This window comes from Eumetopias jubatus, unplaced genomic scaffold (genome assembly GCF_037043125.1).
Source record: "Eumetopias jubatus isolate StellerSeaLion01/CBP00866 unplaced genomic scaffold, mEumJub1_p1.0 scaffold_9, whole genome shotgun sequence".
Taxonomy (NCBI): domain Eukaryota; kingdom Metazoa; phylum Chordata; class Mammalia; order Carnivora; family Otariidae; genus Eumetopias; species Eumetopias jubatus.
In genome coordinates, this window is record NW_028274815.1 from 125,775,238 (window position 1) to 125,801,775 (window position 26,538).

The following is a 26,538-nucleotide window of genomic DNA, read 5'->3' on the forward strand; positions in this document are numbered from 1 at the left end:
TTTTATAATCATTCCTCGATTGATTTTATCCTCAAAACCCTTCTGGAATGTAGGTGCCTATCCCATTTTTAGAGAAGATTCAGTCCTTGAGGGGGAAAATGACTTGCCCAGAGCCGCTCGGGAGCCAGTAAGTGACGTAGGTAGAGCTTGAACTCTTGAATTGATTGACCTGAGTCTAGGGCCCAGACATGGTGTAGTGAAGTGGAAGGAACTGGCAGTCAGGAGACCTGGCTCTTTGTAGACTGGCTCAGTGACTGGTCACGCCCCTGCCCTTCTCTGGGCTTCAGCCTCTCCTGGCTGGACCATCTCCAAGAGTCCCCAGAAGCCCTGTTTGTGGCCCTGACCAACTCTTCTTTTCTGGGCAGGGCTGGATGACCACCCGGAGGAGTTGAGCCTGCCAATGCCCACGCCAGACAGGACTGCGTCCCGCACGTCCTCCTCATCTTCTGACGACTCCACCAACCTGCACAGCCCAAATCCCAGTGACGGCGGGGCAGACACGCCCTTGGCACAGTCTGATGCGGAAGAGGATGGGGCTGATGGAGGGGCAGAGCCTGGAGCTTGCAGCTAGCAGTGGGCCTCCATCTACAGACTGACTGAGCTGGCTCTTCTCCACAGGAGACCCTAGGCCCAGCCAGAGCCCTTCAGAGAAGACCAGACTCTTTACTTGCAGTAGGCACCAGGGGGAGGCAAGGACAGTGGGATGGCGTACCTCTCTGGGAAATAACCCTCCTGCTTTACTGCTAACCTTTCCTGCTACAACCCTCCCACCAGTTTTTGGCTTCCTCCCAAGGTAGGGCTTATAGGCAAGGAGATGGAAGATGAGGCAGGACAAGATGCTACTGCTTTTCTTAGCCACCCCTCCCTCCCCCAGACTCTCCTGCAGTCTTCTGATAGAGTCTCCTGGACCAGTGTCTCTAAGTGGACGTGAACTCCGTAGCACTCCCCGTGCAGTGGTACTCCAGCCACCCTGCTCCCCTACATCCTGTTCGGGAACAGGGCACGGTATAAATAATAAATAATAATCTACCAACCACTCCCCTTCGTGTGTCACGTTGCAGAGATCTCAGACCCACTATATCTAACCAACACCATCCCCCCATCTCTCATGTGCTCCATCTCTTCAGAAATAGTTCTTGAATACGTGTGCCGGGCATTTGGAGTATAGTTCTGAACAAGACAGGCTGCATCCCTGCCTTTGGTACTTGACTGTCTCTGGAGGAGAAAACCAAATAAACACCACGGTTCACAGTGTAATCAGTAGCTTGATGAGGAACAACTCTGGTATCAGAAAATAGCTCGTGTGGCCACCAAAGAGCTGATTTTTTTAAGCTGAGATCCAGAGGCTGAGTAGGAGTTTGCCAAGTGGGGGCTGTAATTCAAGCAGCAAGAGCAGCTTGGGAAGACTGTAAATGGAGAGAAATAGCTCTGAGGAACTGAGGAACATTCAGCTGGGCTAAACTGTTGGATTTGGGGACGAGAGGAAGGTGAGAGAGGCAAGACTGACAAAGGTTAGTCATGAAATACTTGGAAGCCTGTATCAAGTTTCAATTTGGCTGCTAGTAAAAGGTCAGAGACTTAAGATACAAATTTATTTCCTCATATAAAAGACATCCGAAGTGCAGGACCATGTGGCTGCTCCAAAGTTACTGGGCGCCTGGGTCCTTTTTGGCTCTTTTTGCTCAGCCATCCCAGCCACGTGGCTCGAATTCCCATTGATAGCTCCTGTCTGAGATTGCCGCTGAAGCCCCGCCCATCATGCCCTTGAAACTGGCAGAAAGTGGGAGAAGAAACTGGGGACGGGCAAAGCACAGCCTGCTCTCCGTTTCTACTTCAGGAAGCATCCTTGGAAGTTCTAACCAGTCGTGTCCACTTGCATCTCACTGACCAGAGAGGGCTAACCCAAGAAAGGTTTCACTTAATGTATTTTATAGACATAGGGACACAACATTATCTGGAAGAAAGAAAATTCTGGCCTCTGGAAAGACAGTGACCTTTTCAAGTCACTGAATTACCCGTGCCTCTGATTTCCGTGCTACCTTTCAAACCTCTCAGAAGCACCGTGGCTCCTAGAGAGGCTGGGGTGGTCCTTTAGTAGAGCACACTGCTGTCTTGATAAAAACCAGGCTGTTTCTAAGGAACAAGAAGAAATAGTCTTTGGATCGGTAACTAGCAGTTGACGTGTTAGGGGCCATGTTAATGAATCTGAATTTTATGGGGAGTAAGGGAGGATTACAAGTGGTTGCATTTGCTTGTTAAAAAGGTAATTCTGGCCACAGTGTGGGGAATATACTGGAGGGGAAAGGCTCAGGACAGACCCCTAACACAATACTCCATATGCAAGAGATAATGGTAGTGATCAGCTTGACTGGGTTGAGGCAGGGTATAAAAAATAAATGACATTCATTCAATAAATATTTATTAAATGTCAGTGTTTAACATGTGTAAGACACTGAACAAGGAATGTAGAGTGGGGGGAAGAAAAAGACACAGTGCTGCTTTTATGGGAGTCTAGTCTAGTGGGGGCCCAAATGCAAAATTGCGACTATGACCAGTTCAAGGAAGGAGTTCATAGCCTGTTAAGAGCAGTCACAGGGGCATTTCCCTTGAGGAAGTGGCATCTGACCTGAGCCCTGAAGGATAAGAAGGAGTCAAGGAGGGGAGTAAGGAGTGAGGGGGGCGGGGGCGTGAGGGGAGAGGCTCCTTGTGGACTGCCCACTGGAGAGCACCAGTATGGCTGCCTGGGAACCAGGAGCCATGCTACATAGCGGGGTAGTGGACTAGCGTGGAGGTGGTGGGCAGGATGTAGAAAGGTGGAAGGAGTGAGGAGAGATTTAGGAGACAGTTTCCAAAAGATTTGACAGGTAAGTGAGAGGAAGGGGTCAAGGGTGCCACCATTGTTTCTCCCTTGCACAACAGGATGATGTGGAATGCGGGGGAGAACCAGGTTTGGGAAGAAGGTCACAAATTTGGTTTTGGCCATGGTGAGCTCGAGGTGCTTTCGAGACCTGCAGGAGGACATGTTGGGTAGGCACTCGGACCCACGTGTGTTGGATTTAGAGAGGATTAGGCTGGGAAAATAAATTGATGGAGCTACCAGTGTGTAGGTGGTAAGTGAGTGAGTGTGCCTTCCCGGGGAGGGAGGGGGAGTGGAAGGAGAAAGGAGGGTTCTAGGACCCAACCTTAAGGGGCATCAAGTCATTTCTCACATCAGAAAAAAGAAACCATTCCACCTCCCTTTGTACATCAAACACCACCATGGGATCAATGGCCTTCAGCCTAAATCCCAAAGTTCTTTGTGCCACCCGGGCTGAGTGAGTGACAGGCCTGCTGTCTTCCCATAGTCCCAGCCTGCTTCCACCCCTGCAGGAGGCCATTGTAAGTGACAGCTCTTAAGTGCTTTTCCTAGCGCTGGTGAGAAACTTGTGGGAGTTTTGTGCTCCTTTTGTCTAAAAGCCTCTGTGTCCAAGTTGAGATCATCTACTAAACTGGGCCGGGGCTCAGTCTCATGTGAAATTTTGCAGTTTTTCTGGGTTGCTTATGACTTTGCTGCACACAAAGGACATGGCTCTGTCCTTGTGCCCTCTCCTTGCCTTTGGAGTAGCGAATCTCAACTACCTGTCTGACTGTGGCTGAACCTTCACCTGGGCTGCAGCCTATGAGCCCGTGGCTCTGCTATACAGGGCTTCTCAGCTCCCAGGATCACCCTACTCCCCTCCGAGGCAAACGTTGGGAAGCTAGACCAGCTTGGTTGCTGTCAGTATGTCAACAAATCTCTTAGTACTCCAGGCACGTGATGCTAAGATCTGTGGGACTTGGGGCATTTTGCCTGCCAGTCTTCTGGAGAGGCAGAGTTGTGTGTGAGCCTCTGGGGAGCCCCCAGTTAAGCTGCTATGAGCCCCAGCCTTGCCTAGAAAAGTCTAGGGTCAGCTGAGACCCCAGGACTACTTCCTGCTTGGACAGTGATCTCTTCTTCTGCCAAACCACAGGGGCTTGGCGGGCCTTCAGAGCCAGCATCTCCAGCTGACTGTTTCTTGAGGCCACGCAGTGCCCCTGGAGAGGAGAGGATGATTTGGAGCCAGCTCCGAGGCAAGCAGCCCAGCTTTCAGTCTCCAAGCCACGGCGTGGCTGCTTCTGTCTCTTGCAGACTTGTTACAGACTCTGGGGAGGAGGGAAGAAGACAGACTCATCCTGTAGAATCCTATGCTGTGGAGGAAATAGGAGGGACCACAACTCAGGGGACGATTCCCTGGAAGGTGCACACTGTAGCAGTCCCTAAAGAATGCACAGAACCTGACACTGAAGAGCATGGCAGTGTGGGGACAGTATCAACTGTGCTGTGACTTACTTGTTCAGCCATTGCTGAGCACCTAGTATGTGCTAGCCTCCTTGCTGAGGCAACAGGAATACTAAGGTGACCAGGAGCTCTTCCAGGAGCAGATGTGGCCACAGATAATGGAAAGAGAACACAGGCTGGAGCAGGAGCAAACAGAAGACCGTAGCACACTAGAGAGGGAGAAGGTAAGTCTCCTGGAGGTGGCTGGGTCTTCAATGATGGGGACAGGCAATTTCAAAAGGAGACAAAACATAGAAATATAAAATAATCATAATGATGGTAGCTCTTTTTTTTTTTTTTTTTTTTTTTGAGGTTGATGGTGTGAACTCTAGGCCTGGCTTCATGACTCACTGCGATCTTAGGCACTATTTCAGTTTCTGTACCTGTTTTCTCATCTGTAAAATGGAGATCATAGACCCCACATCAAGAATTGAGTCGATGGTCAATATTATTAAGCAGTTAATACATTCTAGATCCTACATAAAAATAATTTCTAATCCTTAACAACAACCCTGAAAGTAGGTTTATCCATTTTACAGAGGAAGAAAAGTGACCCTCAGGTTGCTCATGCTCCTGTGGATTAAAAGCTGGTGTGGGGATTTGTCTGACATCTAAACTCGTGGCCTTTATTCCATGTCTAGTGGGAGAAGAACACTAGATGGAAGTAGAATGAGGGCATAATGACAGAAAGACATCTTTTTGACACTTCCTCTTTGGTTGGTTGGGGTATATCTTGGCAGACCCCAAATTTGGCTCTTCGTAGAAGTATGGTTGTGAGTTTTACCGAGACTAGGAGCAAAATCCTTCATGAATGTGCTCCTCATAGGGTAGCTGGAAAAACCCAAGCAGGAATTTAACATCAGAACTCCTACAACTCAATAATAAAAAGGCAAACAAGCCAATATAAAAATTGGGAGGGGGTACAAAATGATTTTAACAGACTCCTCACAAGAGAAAATATTTGTATGGCCAATAAGCATATGAAAAGATGCTCAATATCATCAGGTACCAGGGAAATGCAAAATAAAACCACAATAAGATACCACTACATAAACCATATGGCTAAAGCTAAAAAGTCCTCCCAAATTAAAAACAAATGTTGAGCAGGATGTGGATCAACCAGAACTCTCATATATTGTTGGTGCAAGTATAAAATGATACATTTTGGAAAAAGATCTGGCAGTTACTTAAAAAGTTAAACATTACCTATGACCTTTGACCACTCCTAAATATTTACCCAAAGGAAATAAACATATGTCTACAAAATAACTTATACAGTAACCTACTTCATAACAGCTAAAGACCTGAAAGAGTTCAGGTGTTCATCACCAGGAGAATGGATAAACTAAGGTATATTCATACAATGTGAAACCACACAGCAATAAAAAGAAACTGCTAATACATGCGAGAACATGGATGATTCTCAGAAACATTCCTCCTGTGAAAGAACTCTTACACAAGAAAATATACATACTATACGATGGTTTCACTTACATGAATCTCTAGAACAGATTATATTGTGGAGAAAAATCATAATAGTGGTTGCCTCTGGAAAGTAGGAGGGGGCAGGGGCGCCTGGGTGGCTCAGTCGTTATACGTCTGCCTTCGGCTCAGGTCATGATCTCAGGGTCCTGGGATCGAGTCCCACAATCGGGCTCCCTGCTCGGCGGGAAGCCTGCTTCTCCCTCTCCCACTCTCCTTGCTTGGGTTCCCTCTCTCGCTGTCTCTGTTAAAAAATAAATAAAATCTAAAAAAAAAAAAAAAAGTAGGAGGGGGCAGGGATTGGCTGGCAAGGGGCATTAACCAACTTCCTGGGGTTTTTGGAATGTTCTTGATCTTCATAGAAGTTTGGGTTACACAGGTATATGCTTTTGTCAGACTCAGTGAATGTGCACTTCAGAGTTGTGCGTTTCTTTTACACCAAAATGTAAACAAAATTAAGCTTCATTTAATGACATGCATGCTGAAATATTTAGGGGAGAAGTGTCTGCAACGTACCTTGACATGTATCAAAACATAAGAGGAACTGAGGGACTTACAGACCAAAATGTGGTAAAGCAAGTATAGTAAAATGTTAATGGAGGAGTCTAAGTGATGAGGTAACAGGTGTTCATTCAACTTTCAACTTTGCTGATGTTTGACATTTTTCATAATAAAGGGGCCAGTTATTTGGGGGTTTTACAGGAAAGCTCCGCACCAGGCTTAGGACTGAGCAAATGGAGACACCAGAAGCTGAGGAAGACGCACGCACGAGCCCTGTCATGTGACCTCGCAAAAGCCTTTTTCAGTCCTCAGCAATTACATAGGCACAGCCGCAGTGGCAGCGCTCGGTATTATTAAGCACATTCTAATGGACACGAATACCCCAAGGTGGGGAGGCGGAGGTCCTTAATCCAGCCCCCCGTTGTGCCAGACGTCCACCGCCCTTCGTACCCTCCCGCGCTCCCTCCAACCAACCCGCCTTGAAGGACCCAGCCCCGCCGTCTCTCTGGTAACCTCTCCCCGGGTTCCGGGATGGCACGGGAAATCATTTCTCATACGCTCTTCCTATTGGAGGCCAGCTTTCGTGGGGGCGGGCACAGCTGGGAGGCGGAAGCAGCCGCTGGCATGGCGGCGGCCTTGCCGCTTGCTGTGCTCGTGCTGCTTCTCCTGGGGCCGGTGGGCAGGGGCCATGCAGAGCCCCCACGCGACACTCTGCGGGAGGAGCTCGTTATCACCCCGTTGCCTTCTGGGGACGTAGCCGCCACATTCCAGTTCCGCACGCGCTGGGATTCGGACCTGCAGCGGGAAGAAGGTGAGAGGATGAGAGTGGAGAAAGACAGCTGTGGCACCCGCTGGGAGGGGGAGTGGAGGCAAGCCCTGGGGGCGGAGCCTGGTCCCTTGGAGGGCTTCTGGCCAATGGGCTTGGGGCTCGACAAACTAGCTCTTTGGGGAAGGATGGGATAGTTACTGGAAGAAGCCCATTGTACTGGTGGTGAAACTAAGGCCCGGGGAGGGGCAGTGACTCCTACTGACGCCTAGACCAGGGGCTCTTTCCGCAGGTCCAGGCTGCCACTCTAATCCTTTAGTTAGAGCCCTCTGTCGACACCACCGGTGATGATGCTGTTGGCCGTTGCCATTTATCCTGGGTGCTAGGCACAGAGCTAAGTTCTGTAAGAGATAGTGAGGAAGAAGTTGGAGATGTAGAGAGATAAAGGCACTTGGTCAAGATCACATCGCTAGTGAATGGCAGTTTGGTCCTGCATTCAGATCTCTCCGGCCCCAGAGCTTGGGGTCTGTTGCTGCTTTGGGGTGGCTGGGAACCCGTCCTCCAGGATCTTCACTTACCTGCTCCCCTTTTCCAGTGTCTCATTATAGGCTATTTCCCAAAGCCCTGGGGCAGTTGATCTCCAAGTATTCTCTACGAGAGCTGCACTTGTCATTCACGCAAGGCTTCTGGAGGACTCGATACTGGGGGCCACCTTTCCTGCAGGCCCCATCAGGTGCAGAGCTCTGGGTCTGGTTCCAAGACTCCGTCACTGAGTGAGTGCCCACCCTGAGTCCTGTTGCAGGCCATGGAGGGAATGTGGCAGTGGCCGGTGTTGTCATCGTGCCACTGCTCTTAGGGGGCAGCAGTTCCAGCAGACAGCAATTCCGTGGGGGTTAAAGGTGGCATCGGAAGTAATAAATGATATTGCCACTGAGTGGCATTCCTTACTTTGGTGTTTTTCACTTCCCCTGATACTTCCAGACCTGAGGTAGCACACACACGTATCCACAGAGACAGGTAAAGAATTTGAAGCTTACTTGGATGTAGAGTAAGTCTGTGGCAAACTGGATGACCTTTTAAAAGACGTTCACTCACATAATAATAATAATGATAGTGATAGTGATGATACCATGAAGGCCAAACAAGACATCCGTGGGCTAGAATTGACCTACAGGATCCCAGATCTCAGCATTAGAGGAATAGCTTTTGTTTGGGAGATGGACCAGTTTAGGTACTGCTGTTGTACCACAATTTCCTCTTAATCCCACTATGATTTTAAAAGGGGGGATTAATAAGGGAGTGGTGGGGACTATGGCAGGCTAGAGAGCTTTAGAGGAGAGCTGCCACTCACCCTCAGGGGACTGTGGCCCTGTGGGAATAGAGGCCTACTGTCATCAGATACTCTCATTTTCAAGAGATGCCAGAAATCTGGATTTTAGTGTGAAAATTGGCAAATTTAAATACCAGTAAGTAATTTCAAAGTGTAAGAAATGCTGTGTGGGTCAGTGTTGTGCACACTACATGAAACATGATTATGGCTTGGGTAGAGCTTTCAGGCTTTAACTTTGCAATCTTTACATGAGGCTCAACGATTGTAGCAATTGAAAAGCTCTGAACAGAGGATTATCGAAGAACCCCAGGACAACACTAAGATGATATCAGATGAGGTTCAAGCAGTGACTTCCAGATTTGCCAAGCCTTTCTTTTTTGCCTGAACTCTAACTCCCTTGCTTCTCCCCCCACACACCTTGCTGTCACTGTCTCCCCTCAGCTTGTAATTGCCTGTAACGTGGAGCTGGTGTTTAGAATTTTGGTTTTATGCTTTTTCTTCTTAATATAGAGAGCAAATCTGTTGTGATATTTTTCTAATTTAATTCGATGTTTTTGTAGGGTCCTAGAATGGTTGTTTTTCCTTGTTCAGTGAGCCGTTATGGATGTAGGACTTCCTACTCTGAGGGTGGAGGCAGGACTTACTTTCATGCCCAGGGTGTTCTCAGGGAAGTATGTCCTTTTGCCCAGCTGGGCACACCTCAGTGGATCAGCGGGCTGATCTCAGCCTCTGAAATTGTGGGGCACTTTACACGGTGTTGTGGGTGTACATAGGTGACCCAGGCGTGTTCCCTGTCTCCAGGTTCGTTGCCCACAGCCTAGTTGAGGAGAAGAGAGGCTTAGAACAAGAGGCTGCCGCTCCACATCCTTGTCCCAGGAGGGACTTCATGAGAGGCTCAGAGAGTCAGAACCATGGCAGCATTGGAGGAGGCTGTGGTTGAGGGCAGGAAAGGCTTTCTGGAGGAGGGAGCCTCTTTGAAGGTGGGCGGAGAGGGGTGAGTAGGGCATTGCCAGGAGGAGGAGGAATTGCCTGAGCAGAGACCTGTGGGGATGCCGGGATGTCCAGAAGAGAGTGAGGAGGAAGGGGTGGGTAGGGCGAGACCCAGGAGGCAGCTAAGCAGGGCAGTGGTACCACGGCAGCTCCATCAGCTAGCCAGTCTGTCGGTTTGGCAGCCAAGTGCAGGCTTGGAGGGAGGGAGCCCCGCGCCAGTGAGTGGGTTTGTGTCTCCATCCAGCGTGGATAAATCTTGGAAGGAGCTCAGTAATGTCCTCTCGGGGATCTTCTGCGCCTCTCTGAACTTCATCGACTCTACCAACACGGTCACTCCCACTGCCTCCTTCAAACCCCTGGGGCTGGCCAATGGTGAGATAGCCCTGTGGCCCTGTCCTTCTTCCTCTTGCCCAAACTTTTTTGCCTCCTTTCTCTTCAGCTTCCTGCTCCTTCAGCTGGGCTGGATCCTAAATCCCCTGGGTGTGCAGGGCCCCGAGGAAGGCTTCCTGAGACCATGCTGTCTCTGCATTGCCTTCTCCCAAGGAGAGGAGGGTCCCACCCCCCGCCGGGACCTCTAGGGTGGTGGTCCTGGAGAGTTGCATGGCGAGCAGGAGGGGGTCACCCCATCTTTGAAGAGTGGGGCCCCAGGGCCCACCCCGGACAGACTCATGTCTCCCTCAGGCACCGATCATTCTTTCCTGCGCTACGCTGTGTTGCCACGAGAGGTCGTCTGCACGGAGAACCTCACCCCATGGAAGAAGCTCTTGCCCTGTAGCTCCAAGGTGAGGCCAGAGTGCTCCGAATGTGCGCAGGAGCCCCAGAGAATGGCGTCGGCGCCTGCCCTTTCCCTGCCTGACCGCCAGGCCCCCTGTGCAGGTGTCCCACAGTGAAGGGCACTGACCTTTCATCTCTTCCTGCTTCCTCCAGGCAGGCCTGTCTGTGCTGCTGAAGGCCGATCGCTTATTCCACACCAGCTACCACTCCCAGGCAGTGCATATCCGTCCTGTGTGCAGAGTAAGTCATGGAGAGCGGGGGCAGGTGCCATCCGGGGCCTCTGAGGGAACATGCAGATAAAGCACGTAGCCTGGTGTGTTTTGCGGTCTGTGCTGATAGTAAGTGTTAGCTGGGATGCTGATTATTTGGGGCATTGGCCACACACCAAGGGAATGGAGTGGTTGCCTGGCAGGTGTTCAGTAAATCTGTGTCATGGAGCATTGTGAAGAACACTAGCTATGCGTGTGACTGCCAGCTCAGTCACTCAGCTGGCATGACCTTGAGCAAGTCGTTTCATTTCCCCGAGCCTGATTTCCTCCTCTGTCAAGTGAGAGTCACAGTAGTCTTAGTTCCTGCGGGTGTCGGTGACGGGCCGCAGGCACAGGATCGCGTGCTCAGTAGTGAACGGGAGCAAATGGGTGGGTGGGAAGGTCCATGGCAGACGAGGGATCGAGCCCAGGTAGGCGTCCCTGCGGCGGTGTGTGGGGGTGGGGACTGATGCTTCCTGACTGCTGCTGTCTGGCCCTCGCGGTAGAACGCGCGCTGTACCAGCATCTCTTGGGAGCTGAGGCAGACCCTTTCCGTGGTATACGATGCCTTCGTCACAGCACAGGGGAAGAAAGGTAGGCTGCCTTGGCAACTCGCTGGCTACCTACCATCACTGGTCCCGCCCTGTCTCTGAAGACCAGGCCTAGTCCTCACCCCCGCTCAACCTCCTCTCTGCTCCTCAGACTGGTCCCTCTTCCGGATGTTCTCCCGAACTCTTACAGAGCCCTGTCCCCTGGCTTCAGAGAGCCGAGTCTATGTGGACATCACCAGCTACAACCAGGTACCCGGATCTCCAGTCGCAATCGTCACCCTCCACCCAAGGCCAGCCTGCGCCTCTGTTCACTTCTCAGCCCTGCCTTTGTGCCCCTAGGACAATGAGACGTTGGAGGTGAACCCGCCCCCAACCACCACATACCAGGACGTCACCCTCGGTACCCGGAAGACCTATGCCGTCTATGACTTGCTTGACACGGCCGTGATCAACAACTCCCGTAACCTCAACCTCCAGCTCAAGTGGAAGAGCCCTCCTGAGAATGGTGGGTGCGGATGGGCCACCAGGGCACTGGGCTACAGAGCTTTCTCTCTCGGGGAAGACTCATACTATGGGATATGAGGTGTGCGGTTAGACCTAGGTCCTGAGTCAATGTCTTGATTCTAACTCCACGTCTTCTAAGCTCTGTGACCTTGGGCAGGTTCCTAACCTTACTACCTCATCTAGAAAATGGGGACATAATTACCCAGCAGATTGGATGAGATAATTGATGGAAGACACAGAGTTTGTTCATGCATTCATTTAATTATTAGCAAATATTTTTTGAAGACTGAAGATACCTTGCATTCGAGAGATGTAATGTCTCTCGATTGAGGCAGACCTGAAACAGTTAATTAATTGTGATTGTATTCAGTGTTACCGAGGCCAAGTGCCAACTACCATGAGGGCGCCTGGTTTGGGTTGGAGGGACACAGGGCTCGGCACATGTGAGTACTTAGAAGTAAGGATAATTCTATCATGCTGTGGGCCCGGGAAGACAGGGATGATTCTGGGATGCAAGCTTCCCAGTTTTGAAGGCCAAGGTCTTCCCCGTCGCTCCCTGGCTGTGAGACTCTGGACGTGCCCAGGGAAGTGGGGGTGAGGAGTGACCCTTTCCTTTGGGAGCTCTTAACCATGGACCCATCTTCGCAGAGGCCCCTCCGGCACCCTTCCTGCACGCCCAGCGATATGTGAGTGGCTACGGGCTGCAGAACGGAGAGCTGAGCACGCTGCTGTACAACACCCACCCGTACCGGGCCTTCCCTGTGCTGCTGCTGGACACTGTGCCCTGGTACCTGAGGCTCTACGTGCACACCCTCACCATCACCTCCAAGGGCAAGGAGAACAAACCGAGTGAGAGCTGAGCCCTGCCCCTCCCCCACCCCCACCCCGTCTTTGCTCTCCCTCCAGGTCCTCCAGACCCTCCTTTCTCGGGGGAGTAATTCCTCAAGTACCTCGGAGAAACTACCCAGGCACAAAGAGTTTGGAAGACTTTGAAACGTGGCAAGGGTAGCCTCACCGTGCCAGACCTGGAAGTAATTCATAAAGCAGAGATAATTCAAACACACAAGACTGGGGATTCTTAAGAGGACTTTACAAGGGCAGCGATTTTCTGATCTTTTTTACTTCTTTGCTCCTTCTTCCTTGGTGCCCCAGGCATGGCCTTTTGTGCAGAGTCCTAGGCTTGCAGTGGAGAATGGGTTAGCAGCAGGGAAAACGGTATTGGAAACAAAAAAGATAAAGCTGGAGGAGATGGTTTTTGCCTCCTTGGGAGGGGTAAAGAGGCGTTGTTTTAATTTACTTTTACTTGCCACGCTTTTTCTGAAGAAGAGTTAATATTTTCTGCATGCTTCCTGTCAGGTGGCAGGCATAGCACTAAAGCCCGTGTGGTTTGGAGTGGAGGGAAACCTAACACAGAAGACTTCTCAGGAGGAGGTTCTGGCACATTCCAGACACCCAGACTTGTCGTCTGTGACCACCCCTGTCGTTACCTGCACTTTCAGACCTGGGCTGTTCTACTTACCTTCAGCACCACTGTTTGCGTCCCCTTCAGAATCTCTTCTTCAAACACACTACCCCTGTATTTTGTAGGCTTTTCTGTTTTGTTTTTTAACCTTTTGCTCTGGAAAGTGTCAAGCACACACCTACGTGAGCGAGCATGACACACTCCCACGGGCCCGGCTCCCCCCGGGAGATGAAACTCGTGTTTCATCTCTGCCCTTATGTCATTTCTCGATTTTAGTTTTCTGCTGGAGTTTCTTAAAACTGATCCTAGACGTCGGGTCCACCTTCCAGTGCTTCAGCCTACATGTCTACCAGGGAGAGGGCGTCCCAAAAATACCAGCTGTCCTTATCATGCCTGTTTGCCCCAGTGGTCTGAAAAAAACACTGGATAGTTGGTTTATTTGAGTTAGAATCTAAACAGGGTGCTCACATCGCATTTGCTTGATAAGCTCTCAAGTTTCTCTCTCTCTCGTTAGTTAATAAACCTCATTTCCTTACGGTGGTTTTAGGTTTAGAGAAAAACTGAGCAGAAAGCACAAAGTTCCATGTACTACTACCTCTCCTGCCACCCAGGTTCCCCATTATTAACATCTTGCATTGGGGTGTTTGCTCTTAAGTCTCTTAATCTATAACAGTTCCCACTCTTTTTTTTTTTTTTTAATCTATTTGCTGGAGAAACTCAGTCATTTGTTGTATGGAATGTTCTACACCCTGAATCTGTCCTTGGGCCTGTGGTTAACGTGCCCCTCCCTCCCCTGCAGTTCTTGTGTGTTGGTGGTTAGATAGAGAAACTTGATTAGATTCAGGTTCCACATTTTGGCCAGGAAACCTCCAGGTGGTTCTGTGAACTTCCTGTTGAATCACATGAGGCGCCTGATGCTGGGCACCCCAGTTTCAGTGATGTGAGGATTAACTAGATTGAACTTGCCCTGGGACAGCTGCCCTGGAAACACCTTTTCCCTTTTCCAAGACGCTGCTCCCCTCCCTGAGCCTGCCTGGCTCCTGCACTCCAGAGCCTAAGGCCTTGAGAGGTGGGGGCGAGGGTGCAGGTAGTCCAACTGCAGCAGAGAGGGGTGGGTGACCCTTGCCTGTCCCCAGGTTACGTCCACTACCAGCCTGCGCAGGACCGGCTGCAGCCGCACCTCCTGGAGATGCTGATCCAGCTGCCAGCCAACTCGGCCACCAAGGTCTCCATTCAGTTTGAGCGGGCACTGCTCAAGTGGACCGAGTACACCCCAGACCCCAACCACGGCTTCTACGTCAGGTGGGCTCCCCTCACATTCTGCCCCTAGCCTCCTGCCCACCCGCCGTGCCACTCACCCCGGTGGGGGAGCCACACACACCAAATGCCTGTCTGCCTCTCCACAGCCCATCTGTCCTCAGTGCCCTCGTGCCTAGCGTGGTGGCAGCCAAGCCCGTGGACTGGGAGGAGAGCCCCCTCTTCAAGTCCCTGTAAGTGTGACCTCAGCCGCCGGCTTCGGGGTGGGCAGCCACACGGGTGATCAGGTTCATGCGGGCCAGGTCAGGGTGGGGTGTCGCCCCTTCCAAAGCAATGTGCTGAATTAACTCAATCCCAGTAAAAATCCTAGTGGTCTGTAATGTTTGTCCTGACTATGAAATGATTCTGAAGTGCTTCTAGAAGAAGAAATGGCGAGAAGAGCTGTACTTAGAGCCTGCATGTAGTCCGTGTTTCTCTTCACGAATATTTCATTGAGTGCTTACCAAGTTCCAGGTCCTTCAGAGAGCACTGGGTGTACAAGAGGACATACAACAGCCTTGCCCCTGTCCTGCTCATGTTAAGAGGCAGGAGGGGAAATTCTGGTCTAGAGTAATAGGGTCGGGGGTGCTGGGGAGTAATCGGGGTTATCCAGGAGGGCTTCTCTGAGGAGACAGCGTCAAGGCAGAGACCAGAGGCTAAGGAAGATACTGCTGAGCGAAGGCAGGGCCCCGTCCCTCACCGTCAGCACAAAGCGGCCCTCCTTTGATCAGGTTTACGTGTCATCTCTCATGTTTCTGTGTTGACCTGCGATGTCTTCTGTCAAAAAGGTTTTGAGGCTAAGAAGGCTTTGCACACCCTTGCCGCCGCCTCTTGGCCCGGTGCAGCCAGGAGCGGGACGCGGTGGGATGGGGAGGAGCATCCCAGGCCTGCCTCGCTCACCTCTCCTTCCTGACCCCCAGGTACCCAGTGTCGGACAGCTCTAGCTATTTCGTGCGCCTCTACACGGAGCCGCTGCTGGTGAACCTGCCCACGCCGGACTTCAGCATGCCCTACAATGTCATCTGCCTCACGTGCACAGTGGTCGCCGTGTGCTATGGCTCCTTCTACAATCTCCTCACCCGAACCTTCCACATTGAGGAGCCCAGCACGGGCGGCCTGGCCAAGCGGCTGGCCAACCTTATCCGGCGTGCCCGTGGTGTCCCCCCGCTCTGAGATTTGCCTCCACAGCGGGGCTGCTATTTCTCTCTGGGGAGGGCTGGTGGTGACTCCAAGGGCTCTTTCTGCCACTCGCTCTCTTCAGAGTTGGCTTTTAAACCAAATTGCCCCTGGACAAGGCCAGGGCTTAGATGCGCTCTCCAGTTCAGGAGCCATGAGCCAGATGTGGCATTTGAATTTCAATTCATTTAAATTAAAAATTCATTTCCTCTGCTGTCCTGGCCATGTTTCGAGTGCTCAGTAACCAAAAGTGGTTCGTGGCTGCTGTCCTGGACAGTGCAGACAAACGTTTCCATCACTGCAGAAAGTTCTAGGACAGGGCTGACCTAGATATGCTGAGGAGCTTGCATCACCGCATGGTAGCTGGAACTTTCTGGTTGTGGCATAAAAAGTGGCTTCCTTGGTTCTTTGCCTCCTGTTCGTGAGGCCCAGGAAGAGGGGGCTGGGGCCTGTTTCCTGGGCACCTGCATAAGACTTCCTACACTGCCTCCCAAAACCCCGACAAACAAAGCTCCTCTGTCTCCTGCTAAGAATTCCCTCTTCTCTCTTGCTTCCCCCTCATTGGTGATTCCCAGAACTCCCTGGGTTTGGCCAGGAGTATTTATAGAAGTGTATCCGTGACCATGACTATGAACCATCCTCTACCTTTCAGGAGCCCTGAGAACCAGTCCCCTATCACCAGGGGTAGAGCTGGAGAGGGGGAAGAGCTCCATGTGTTGGTTTTCTAACTGTGTGGTGCATTGGAATCACCTGAGATGCTTGTGAAAATAATGCAGATTCCTGGAGTCCAGACCCTGTGAATTCAGTCCGTCTGAGTGTAGCCCAGCCTTGGAATTTCTGTCAGGCTCTTCATGAGCTTTTGTTAAGGGTGGTCCTTAGACCTCTTACACAGGCTTTGAAGCCAGGTCCATTGGATCGAGGCCTGCCCCTGTCCACCTCCCTTTCTGCTTATATGACCCTGGATTTCTGTACCAGGTCCTTAGGCAGATGCCCCTCCCCACCCCCATCTTCTGTCCCTGCCTCTGGCACACTTGGCATTAACTGTGTAAGTATTTGCAGTCTGCTCATCCCTTCCCCAGCTCTCCCATCATAGCAGTGTGGCTTAGAATGCCCTGTTCCCCCAACCACACACTGTCCTCTATCTACTGCCTGGTTCACTCTTAAAAAAAAACCAAACAAGCCAGAGAGTTACTTCCTCCAGGAAGTCTTCCCTGATACACCAGGCTGCTGTAGGTGCCCCTTCCCGCTGTTCCCAGAGCTCCCTGGACTTAACCTTTACAGGTTCCTTTCACCCTGGTTGTTCTTTTTCTTTAACTTCCATTAAACTATAAGCTCCCTGGAGGCACAGGGGCTGTCTTCCATCTGGACCTGATCCAGCTCAGGACATGAAAGTGCTCCATCAGTATGTATGTATGACTGGGTGTAGGCTATTCTGGCCTGGGATCTGGGGCTCAAGGGTAGGGATGGGAAGGGCGAGGGGCACCAAGAAACCCTACAAGTATGCGTGCAGAGTCTTAAGCACAATAGTACTGGTGATATTTGTACAGCCAACATAGATGGGGTTGTTAGGTCACCTCTGAGGGTTTTCCAAGAGCTCCCAGAACGTACGAGTGTGGTGTGTGTAGGAAGGAGGTGATGAGCTCATCTAGACTGCAGGCAAAAGCAACATGGTCAAGATGCCTTCACTTGAGTTTTTCTTCCAAGCAGTGAATAAACAGGGTGTAGATGTGATGAGCATGTGGGCAGGTAGGTGGATATCCAAAGCTCGTGGTTCTGGCGGCCTGCATGGAGCGGGATGCCTGCCAAGAAGGGGAGAGAATGGAGTTGTGGCCCGGCTGTGCTTTATACCCCCAGCCCAGTCAGCACTCGGAACCATCTCCGCTGCCACGTCATACGTAATCCATGCACTGACAACACCATGTCTCTCGTGCTCGTCCCAGAATTCCAGATTGATTCACCCAACTGCCTACCTGCCGGCTGCACTTGGACATCTAAAGGCACCTTAGATTTAATATCTCCAAAACCAAGCATCCCCATACTCTCTCCCACTACCCCCAACACACGCAGCCGTGGTCGGCCCATCTTCCCGGTCGCCCAGGCCAAAAACCCTGGAGCCATCCTTGATGCTTTGCTCACATGTCATGCATGCTCTGTTAATGACTCTGCTCTACCTTCAAAGTAAATCCAGAAGCCAGCTCCTTTTTCCACCCCCACTATTGTGCTATCTATGGATGAGGTCTTCCTGGTCACACCTGTTTAAATTGCTGCCCCCAGCTACGAGCTCCCTCCTTTGCCCTTGTCTTTTCCTCTGTGACTCTCACCACCATCAACGTGCAACCTGTCTTACTTATCTTGTTTATTAATTATTAAGCTCCATAAGGACGAGGACTTTTGCCTTTTGTGGCTTCAGTGCCTGGAACAGAGCCTGGCATGTGGTTTGCATTCCAGTAATTGCTGAGTGAAAATGAGTTCATGAGTGTATGAATATCACACAGTAATTTGACTGCTAAGCAAGCCAGGTCACCCAAACATCTGGATTCTGAGCCTTGAAATTCTTGCTATGCCAGCACCAGGACCATCTAACCTTGTCCGTGCACTCAGGGCCTGGGCATTTCCGGTTATGCTCAGTCGGGGGTCCTCAAGTGTAAGCCTGGCGATGGCCTTCTCCAAGAGGGTTGCCCCAGAGCAGTGGCATCTGGGGGGAAGGGCCAGAGGTGCTGAAGGCCAGGTTAGTCAGGGCCCCAGGGCACTGTGAGGTCTGCTTTCCCCTCGAATGGCTCGGGCTGTCTGGTGGAGCTGCCCTGGGCATAGCACTGGGGGGAGAGAGGGGAACTTCTGTTCTCTGAGGGCTCCCCTGGGAAAAGCAGTGAGTGAGTGAGTGAGTAGATGGAAGGAGATTTGCAGAAGCAGAATTGCCCTGAAGAACTAGTCTCCTTCCAGGTCTTCCTTCAACACCAGGCACAGTTCCTCATGACCAACTATTACTGTTATTCACCATCACTCTGCGTGCCTATTAGGATACCTCAGAGACACGGCACGGCCAATCCTCTCTGAAGAAGGCTGAGAGACAGCTGGCTTGGGGTTCAGGCAGGCTTGGCAATGGCTGTCCTGGTGCATTTAGAGGGCTCAGGGAGGAGCAGTGGGGCACCCAGATCCCGACCTCCCAACCCCCAGTGACCAGGATCTGGAGAGGTGGCTGGGGGGCCTCAGCTTTCTGGACCCGCAGTGGGACAGGCGTGTTGTTCTCACATTGAGAAGTGGCGCCCCTGCCCTGAGCTAGGGGTGCTGGGAATCGGGAGAGGGAGGCAAAGTCAACCAGCCTTGCATTTTCCGGCTTCCCTGCCTCAGCTCATGCTCCGACTCTGTCCCGGACCTAGAGCTCTTTCCGTGAAGCCTTTTCTGACCATTCTCACTTCCACACTGAGGCTGTATGCTCATTCACTCATTCATTTACTCACCCAACCTCTGATCTGTCTGTCTGGCACTTCTATTATCCATCTGTCTACTCATTCAGCAAATGCGTGTCGGGTATCTGCCCTGTGCCCAGTACTGCTCTAGGCACTAGTGAATAAGAAAGCAAATGCTTGCCTTGTGGTGCTTAACAGTTTAGCCAGGGAGACAAAGTATATAGTGTAAGCCCAGGTAGCACTATGTCCTTGGAGAAAAGGAAAGCAGTGGGAACATGAAATGGATGGTCAAGACCTCTAACAAGGTGATGAATGATCAGGAACCCAAGCAAAATGAAGGAGAAAATAACACGAAATCCAATGGAAGAACAAGTGCAAACATCCTGTAGCAAGAGCTTACTTAGTGTGTTTGCAAAACAAGAAAGTTGCAGCAGCTAGAGCTGGGGATAGGGGGTGACGGGATGAGTTTGGACAGGTTGGCAGGGGCCAGGAGGAAGAGGGCCCTGGAGGCGAGGTTTTATTCCACATGTGATGGGAAGCTGAGGAGTAATGGAATCGGATTTGCATTTGTTTATCTGCTTATGTACTTTTTTTGGCCTTCTGATGCACATTCAGTTGATAGTTCTTGCTTCATGATACTCTCACCATTGGTCCATGCGTGGTCCTTTTTGTGTATTATTTACATACATATGCATGTATTTTGGTGCAGTAAGGACCCCTGAACCTACCGTCCGACAGGAAAACTAGCACATGATAGTAGAGAATTTGATGTTTAAGAGAACACTCTGGCTGCTGTGTGAACAGACTGTAGGAGGTAAGAATGGACACTGGGAGGCCAGTGAGGAGGTGAGAGAGTATCAGGAAGGGCAGACTGGGGTGATCGCAGCAGAGGGGGAGAAATGGATTGAGTTTGGGATACGTTCTGCTGGAAGAGCCCTGGGACAGACTATTGGATTGGGTGTGGGTTGGATTCTACTAATCCACGCATTCAAGAATTAAGTCACAAATTATTGATTCATTCAATGCTTGCTGGTAACTCCTTACTATATGATAAGTCGTTTACAAAACATACATTCCACATTGTCCCTGCCCTGCTCACAGCGCAGAGGCAGAGATAAATAAACACACTTAAAACACTTTGGAATAAGTGCTGTGATCCAGAAAATCCAGGGAAGGGAGAGAAAAGGATGGTTAATTATCACTTGCACAACGGTGCTCAGTTACTGTCCCATCTCATGACTTGATCTGAGCAACTGATTAAGTTTTTTAGTTGCATGTGTATTTACATTTTTTTTACTTTAAAATTATTTTTACCATATTTTTAAATATGTCTAAGTTTCGGAGCATAGGCACTACTTCAAATACCAGTCAAAGGCTGTCCTCGATTAATCTTCCAAAGCTCAAATTCTCAGATAATTTCCTATTCTCTTTCATGTTTTTAACTAAGGGGAAAACATGCCCTTTCTCTCAAATAGATATGTATTTGGGACAGGTACACGAAGGACACGAATGATGCCACCAAGGACAGGGGTCTAGTCTGAGAATTCCAGGTTCTGGGTTCTAGTCTTGCTGTTTGGTCCTGGGCAGCAGTTTCTCTTTCAAGGAAGGGGGAGTGGCCGGAATACGCGTAGGACAGCAGGAGAGGCTTATGGGGGAGGTGGCAGCGATGGTCAGGGCAGATGCCATCCAGCATGCCAAAAATTATGTAACAACAGAATATTATTTAGTCTTAAAAAAGAAAGAAATCCTGACAGAGGCTGCAACAGGGATGAACCTTGAAAATATTAGGCCAAATGGAATAAGCCAGGCACAAAAGGACAAATACTGTATGGTTCCTCTCATATGAGGAACCTGGAGCAGTCAATTCCTAGATGCAGAAGGTAGAATGGCGGTGACCCGGGACTGGGGAAGGGGAACAGGGAGTTAGTTCTAACGGGCACAAAGTCTCAGTTTAGGAAGATGAAAATGTTCTGGGGCTGGATGGTCACGATTCTTGTACCACAATGTGAGTATACTTAAGGCCACTCCACCGTACACTTAGAAATGGGTAAAAGGGTGCATTTTATGTAGTATATATTGTACCACAATCGAAAGAATATATAAAATCCTCATTTTTCCAAGATCCGTCTGCATGGAGGGAAATTCCCACCTGGCTGACCAAGGTTCCCCGGGTTTCTAGCTCTTTCCACACTCTAGGACATGGCTCTTGCTGGACAGGAAGGGTAGAAGTAGGGCTAGCAGCAGAGCCTCAGGCAGCAAAGAGCAGGTGGCTGGGATTTGGGGACGGATGTGCAAGATCCCCAAATTTGCATTCAGTCTGGCTTCCGTGAGGAGGTGATAGGAAACTTGTGTCCTTTGTTCTCAACTTTTTTCTTCTTCTTTTTTTAAACACGTTTTTTAAAATTTATTTCAGTGAGAAAGGACACGCGTGAGCAGGGAACGAGCAGAGGGAGAGGGAGAGGGAGTTCATCTCAGCTGACTCCACGCTGAGCGCAGAGCCCAATGTGGGGCTCGATCCCAGGACCCTGAGGTCATGACCTGAGCCAAAACCAAGAGTTGGACACTTAACCAACTGCACCACTCAGCAACCCCCACCCCCCCTTCTTCTGAGGGCACAGAACAATGAGGGCCTGAGGGGGTAGGGGTGGGGGTGAGGCGGATTTGATCACCTTTGAGAGCTGAGGTGGCTGTGAGCAATTCATGAGGACGGGCCCAGGGCCCTCATAAGAAGGCTTCAGGCCACCCCGACTTTGAATGTTTTATTGACCCGGGCCTGCAGGGCTACAGGATGGGTTCCAAGCAGGGACTGAGCGCAGGAAAGGAGGCCCAGCCAGGTTTCAGTCAAGGCCAGGAGGATGCAGGCATGGTCTTCAGCTGCTCTTTACCTTGTCTCTGTAACAGAGATGACAGTTTCCTTCCTGGCTGGCATATAGGTGGCCTCGGGCCAGAGCCATCAGCTAGACTCCTTACCCACCCCCTTCAACAGCCCCCATACCGGAGGCCTCCTCACCTCTCCCCCACCTTGATCACTGCCACCAACACCTTCCTCACTTCTGTCAACACCATCGCCCCCCGTGAAGGTTACACTGGTAACTTCCCCTTGGCCAGCACCACCACTTACAGAAAAGCCTCACTACTCACCAATACTGCTTTCATCTTCACCATCGAAACTGCCGTCAACCACAGCCTCGCTGCCTCCACCCCAGCACCCCCATTACCAAACACACTGGCACCTCTTGGTGGCGCATCTGATTATTCCCATCCCCATCGCCTCTCATAGTAATATTACCATGGCATGACCCCACCATCATCCTCCACCATGCTGTCTCCCTTCCCACGACCACCACCACCCGATCGCCAGCGTTGCTTCTCCTGTTTCTATAAGAGGACTCACCAGGGTGCTTGCAGATCCTCAAACAGATCTCCGTGGTCTCGAAATTGTTGGCATTGCCCTGACAGCCACCGTAGGCAAAGTGCTCACACTCACTGGACGTGTCGTTGTAGAAGTACCGGGAGAAGACGCCTCTGCAGGGGCCCCTCGCTGGAGGGAGCTGACACACGGCAGGCAGGGCTTGGGACAGCTCCCAGGGAACCTCTTGCTTGAGATGGGCTGTAGGTGTGAGGAAGGACAGGTATTGTCACTTAGGGGTCCTTTTAAAGAACTGATAATTTTTTTTTTTATTAGAAGCACATCTTCTACACCAAGCACCCTACTTAGGTGCTTGCCATTTTTTGCATGATTTAAATGACCTTATGGAGTAGATATTACTGTCCCTCCCCCACAAATGAAGAAACAGGTTCAGAGAGGTTTGGTCATCTTCCCAGAATCATAAAACCTGTCAGTTGAAGCCTGGGGTTTAAACCCACTTACAATTTCAAATCCCAGGCTCTACATGCTACAGCTTCTCATAACTTGACTCAAGGTATTTGAGGTAGCTTTGTTTATAATCGCAAAAAAACACATAATTTGGAAAAAATATCAATGCTCACCAACAGTGGGGATTGATAGGTTATATGCAGTCATTGATAAGCATAGTGCTGATCTATATGCATCAACATGGAGAGGGGTTCATAATTTTGTGGAACAAAATCAAATTTCAAAAGACAAGATCTAGAATGGTCCCGTTGATGTAAAATATACCTATAAACCCATGTAGTGATGACTAGAAGGTTGTTCACCACTGTATTTGTAGTAATTTTCCTGAGTGGTGGAATTTCAAGTGACTTTTATATTCTAATTATTTTTAGTGTCATTTAAATGGCAATGAACAAGTATCATTTTTTATAACTAGGAAAAAGATTTACACTAAATAATCTTCAGTATCCATGAGTAATGAAAAATAAAGAAATGGATGTATTTTACTGAATCACCTATTATTTTAAATCCTTTCACATTTGGCTCTGGTTATCACATCAGTGATTTATCCAACATGTGTACACACACACACACACACACACACACACACACACCCTCACCCACTAATCGGCTGTGGATCCCAATGTATCTTTTCATGGGATACAATACACCCTGCTTTGATATGTACACTCCCTGACAAAAGATAGCAGCCCTCAGACAATGAGTTCATGGGTCATCTCTGCTCCATGCTACCATTTTGGGAATCCTCAATTGATATGACATGCTGCATATCCTGGGAGAACCCTAAACTAGAATGAGGAAAAAACCATTCTGGGAAGGGAACTCAAGGTCTTTCATTAGGGCAGCAATTCTCAATCTTGGTGGAACATTAGAATCCTCTCGGGGAACTTGGAAAGAAATCCCAATGACCAGGCTTTACCCAAGGCTAATTAAATCAGAATCTGGGAGTGTGGGACCCAGGTAGCCCCCAGGTGACTCCAGAGTGCAGCCAAGTTTCAGAACCTGATCTTTTCAAAGCACTGTGAAAATTTATTTTCTCTCATAAGAATCCTGGGAGTAGGAGTCTGGAAAGAAGGATTATTTAGGGGGGAAAAAAAAAGAAGAAAGATGATTTGGGCTCTGTAAAATAGGGGACCCACTTTTTAAATTCACACATTTCCATATCGTTTGTCTTTTTAAGACCAACACGTGTATTGCTTTGTAATAAAAATTAAATTTGGTGCGGATTGAATTCAATCAAATAGACATCTGTGAGGTCTGGCCCCAGAGAGATGAGTCTCTTTCCGAGCCTAAGCCCTGGTGTCTTCCTGAGGTGGAAGTGACCAGGTGGCCCTGTGGAGCCAGCCCCCGACCCTATACCTCCCCCTTCCCCAAACACAGGCTGTGGGTGTCAGGGATTCTCTTTTTTAAACTCTCTGCTCACCTGAGCTGGCGATGCCCACCAGGCAGAGGAGGACACAGAGGACAAGGAACGGGCTGAACTTCATGGTGCCAGTAGCCGCGTGTTCTAGGCTGGGGCTGGAGGCTAAAGTGATACCTGCAGCTGAAGCAGAAGGGCCCTATTCCTCTGAGTTGAGGGAAGTATCTGGCTTTTCATTACCTGGAAAAGGAAGCACCCTGGGCAAGGAGTGTGGGCCCAGAGGAAGTGGATGTCTACCTGGAGGCACGGCCGCTTGCGTTAGAGGGCTTCTTGGAGGCTCCTGGGCAAGTGCCCTAAGTCAGTGTTTCCGCAGCATCTGGAATGCCAGTCCCCAGCCTTATCTACTGTAGACTTGAGTTCTTGTGACCTTGGACTGTTAAGTGACTTTTTGGGGCCTCAGTTTCCCTATCTGTATAATAAGTGGGCTGGACAACACGGTCCCTAAGAAACCAGCTTAGCTGTTTTCCATTCTGTTATTACTGGTACCCATCCAGATCCTCCCAGCTAGTTGTCTCAACATTGCAGGAGAGAAAACATAGCTCTTTGTTCATTGCTTTATTTATTTAATTTAGGAACAATGAGTTTATTGTTTTATATAAATTATCATACTTATTTTTAAAAGATCAAGCTATATTGAATAGTAAAAAGAAGGAAATCCCTCCCCAAAGTCTATAGTTCTGTGCAACAGAGATATAATGAAATATGTTACAGTGTAATTTTCTAGTATCTGCATTTAAAAAAGTAAAAAAGGTAAGACTAGTTTTTTTAAAAAGATTTATTTATTTTAAAGAGAGAGAGAGAGAGAGAGAGAGAGGGACACCTGGGTGGCTCAGTCTGTTAAGCGGCTGCCTTCGGCCCGGGTCATGATCCCAGGGTCCTGGGATCGAGTCCCACATCGGGCTCCTTGCTCAGCAGGGAGCCTGCTTCTCCCTCTCTCTCCCTCTGCTTGTGCTCTCTCTGTCAAATAAATAAAATCTTTTAAAAAAAAGAGAGAGAGAGAGAGTGTGTGTGTTGGGGGAGGGGTAGAAGGAGAGAGAGAGAGAGAATTTCAAGCAGACTCCCTGCTGAGCACAGAACCCAACGTGGGGCTTGATCTCACGACCCTGAGGTCACAACCTGAGCCGAAATCAAAAGTCAGACACTCAACCAACTGAACCACCCAGGCACCCCAAGACTAGTTTTAATAATAGTTAATTTAACTCAATATATCCAAAATATTGCCATTTCAACATATGATGAACATGTAATAAAAATGTTAATGCAATATTTTACTTTTCTTTGTACTAAGCTTTTGAAATCTGGTGTGTATTTCACATTTGTGGCACATCATGATTCATACTAGCCATATGTTACATGCTCAGCAGCCATACGTGGCTAGTGACTACCATATTGGACAGTGAACTTCCACCACATAAAGTAATTATTAGTAACTATTAGAGTTTGCAGGTATTATTTTCTGAGAATTTTTGCATATTGCCTTAATACTTGAAAGACAATTTGATAGGGTAAAAGATCCTGGGTCATATTTTCTTTTCCCAGAACTTGGGACCTGGGCAGACCTGGCTCCACTGAATTCTGCCATGGAGTATTGCTAAGAAGTAGCCTGAAAGTTTTTCTCCCTTAGGGGTTACTTTTTTCCTACCTGAATGCCTAAAGACTTCTTTGCTTCTCTTGGAGATCCAGTAACTTAACAAGGTTATTTTGGTATCATTCTACATCTTTTTTTTTTTTAAGATTTTATTTATTTATTTGTCAGAGAGAAAGAGAGAGAAGGCAAGCATAAGCAGGGGGAGAGGCAGGCAGAGGGAGAAGCAGACTCCCCACCGAGCAAGGAGCCTGATGCGGGACTTGATCCCAGGACTCCGGGATCATGACCTGAGCCGAAGACAGCCACTTAACCCACTGAGCCACCCAGGCGTCCCTGCATATATATATATTTTTAATGGGATATGGAGTGCTAAAAATCTACAGATTTTTAAAAAGATTTTATTTATTTGAGAGAGAGAGAGAAAGAGAGAGGAAGTGCATGAGGTTGGGGGGAGGAGCAGAGGGAGAGAGACAAGTAGACTCCATGCTGAGCATGGAACCTGATGCGAGGCTCGATCACACAACCCTGAGATCAGGACCTGTGCCAAAATTAAGTTGGCCGCTCAACAGACTGACCCACACAGATTTTTTTGGGGGGGGGGAATTTTCTTATATTATGCTTTGAACAAATTTTCTGTCCCAATTGGTGAGTTTTCTACTTAAGAGGCATAAATTATGTCAGATTATCTTCACTTGTCCTCTAGTACTTGTTAAAAGTACAGCCACTGGAGACAGACAAATTTAAACATCAGCTTTTCCACTCACATTCTGTGCTACTTCTGCCAATCCCTTTAACTTCTCTAGACTATAGTTTCTATTTGGAGATAACAA

At 49.4% G+C, this 26,538-nt stretch overlaps 3 protein-coding genes across 5 annotated transcripts in view; 2 read left to right on the top strand and 1 right to left on the bottom strand.

The window, feature by feature from the left end:
• Positions 1-1,232, top strand: part of DBNDD2 (dysbindin domain containing 2) — a 33,459-nt gene extending 32,227 nt beyond the window's left edge. For all 3 annotated transcript variants that reach the window (XM_028121914.2, XM_028121915.2, XM_088026778.1), the window contains exon 4: positions 366-1,232. In XM_028121914.2, coding sequence (XP_027977715.1) covers positions 366-571 — 206 coding nt within the window. In that variant the 3' untranslated portion in view covers positions 572-1,232. The remainder of the gene's footprint in view (positions 1-365) is intronic.
• Positions 1,233-6,915: 5,683 nt separating this feature from the next.
• PIGT (phosphatidylinositol glycan anchor biosynthesis class T) lies at positions 6,916-15,630 on the top strand. The gene is made up of 12 exons (XM_028121922.2): positions 6,916-7,130; positions 7,681-7,858; positions 9,650-9,777; positions 10,087-10,187; positions 10,333-10,419; positions 10,934-11,021; positions 11,130-11,227; positions 11,318-11,483; positions 12,131-12,331; positions 14,081-14,246; positions 14,351-14,434; positions 15,161-15,630. Exons 1-12 carry the CDS (start codon positions 6,944-6,946, stop codon positions 15,411-15,413), a joined length of 1,737 nt encoding a protein of 578 aa, XP_027977723.1. The 5' UTR covers positions 6,916-6,943; the 3' UTR covers positions 15,414-15,630.
• A 1,468-nt stretch (positions 15,631-17,098) lies between these two features.
• SPINT3 (serine peptidase inhibitor, Kunitz type 3) lies at positions 17,099-24,187 on the bottom strand. The gene is made up of 3 exons (XM_028122007.2): positions 24,124-24,187; positions 22,129-22,433; positions 17,099-17,215 (listed from the first exon to the last, which is right to left on the bottom strand). Exons 1-3 carry the CDS (start codon positions 24,185-24,187, stop codon positions 17,099-17,101), a joined length of 486 nt encoding a protein of 161 aa, XP_027977808.2.
• Positions 24,188-26,538: the final 2,351 nt, after the last annotated feature.

Bases quoted from the DNA above. Each gene is read 5' to 3' on its own strand.
- SPINT3 (XM_028122007.2), bottom strand. From the start codon at position 24,187: ATGAAGTTCAGCCCGTTCCTTGTCCTCTGTGTCCTCCTCTGCCTGGTG. The intron at 22,434-24,123 runs GTGAGCAGAGAG...TCACACCTACAG, and splicing joins GGTGGGCATCGCCAGCTCAG to CCCATCTCAAGCAAGAGGTT. The intron at 17,216-22,128 runs GTGGGGTCATGC...CCTTCTTGGCAG, and splicing joins CAGCATGGTGGAGGATGATG to GCATCCCGCTCCATGCAGGC.
- PIGT (XM_028121922.2), top strand. From the start codon at position 6,944: ATGGCGGCGGCCTTGCCGCTTGCTGTGCTCGTGCTGCTTCTCCTGGGG. The intron at 7,131-7,680 runs GTGAGAGGATGA...CCCCTTTTCCAG, and splicing joins GGACCTGCAGCGGGAAGAAG to TGTCTCATTATAGGCTATTT. The intron at 7,859-9,649 runs GTGAGTGCCCAC...GTCTCCATCCAG, and splicing joins TTCCAAGACTCCGTCACTGA to CGTGGATAAATCTTGGAAGG.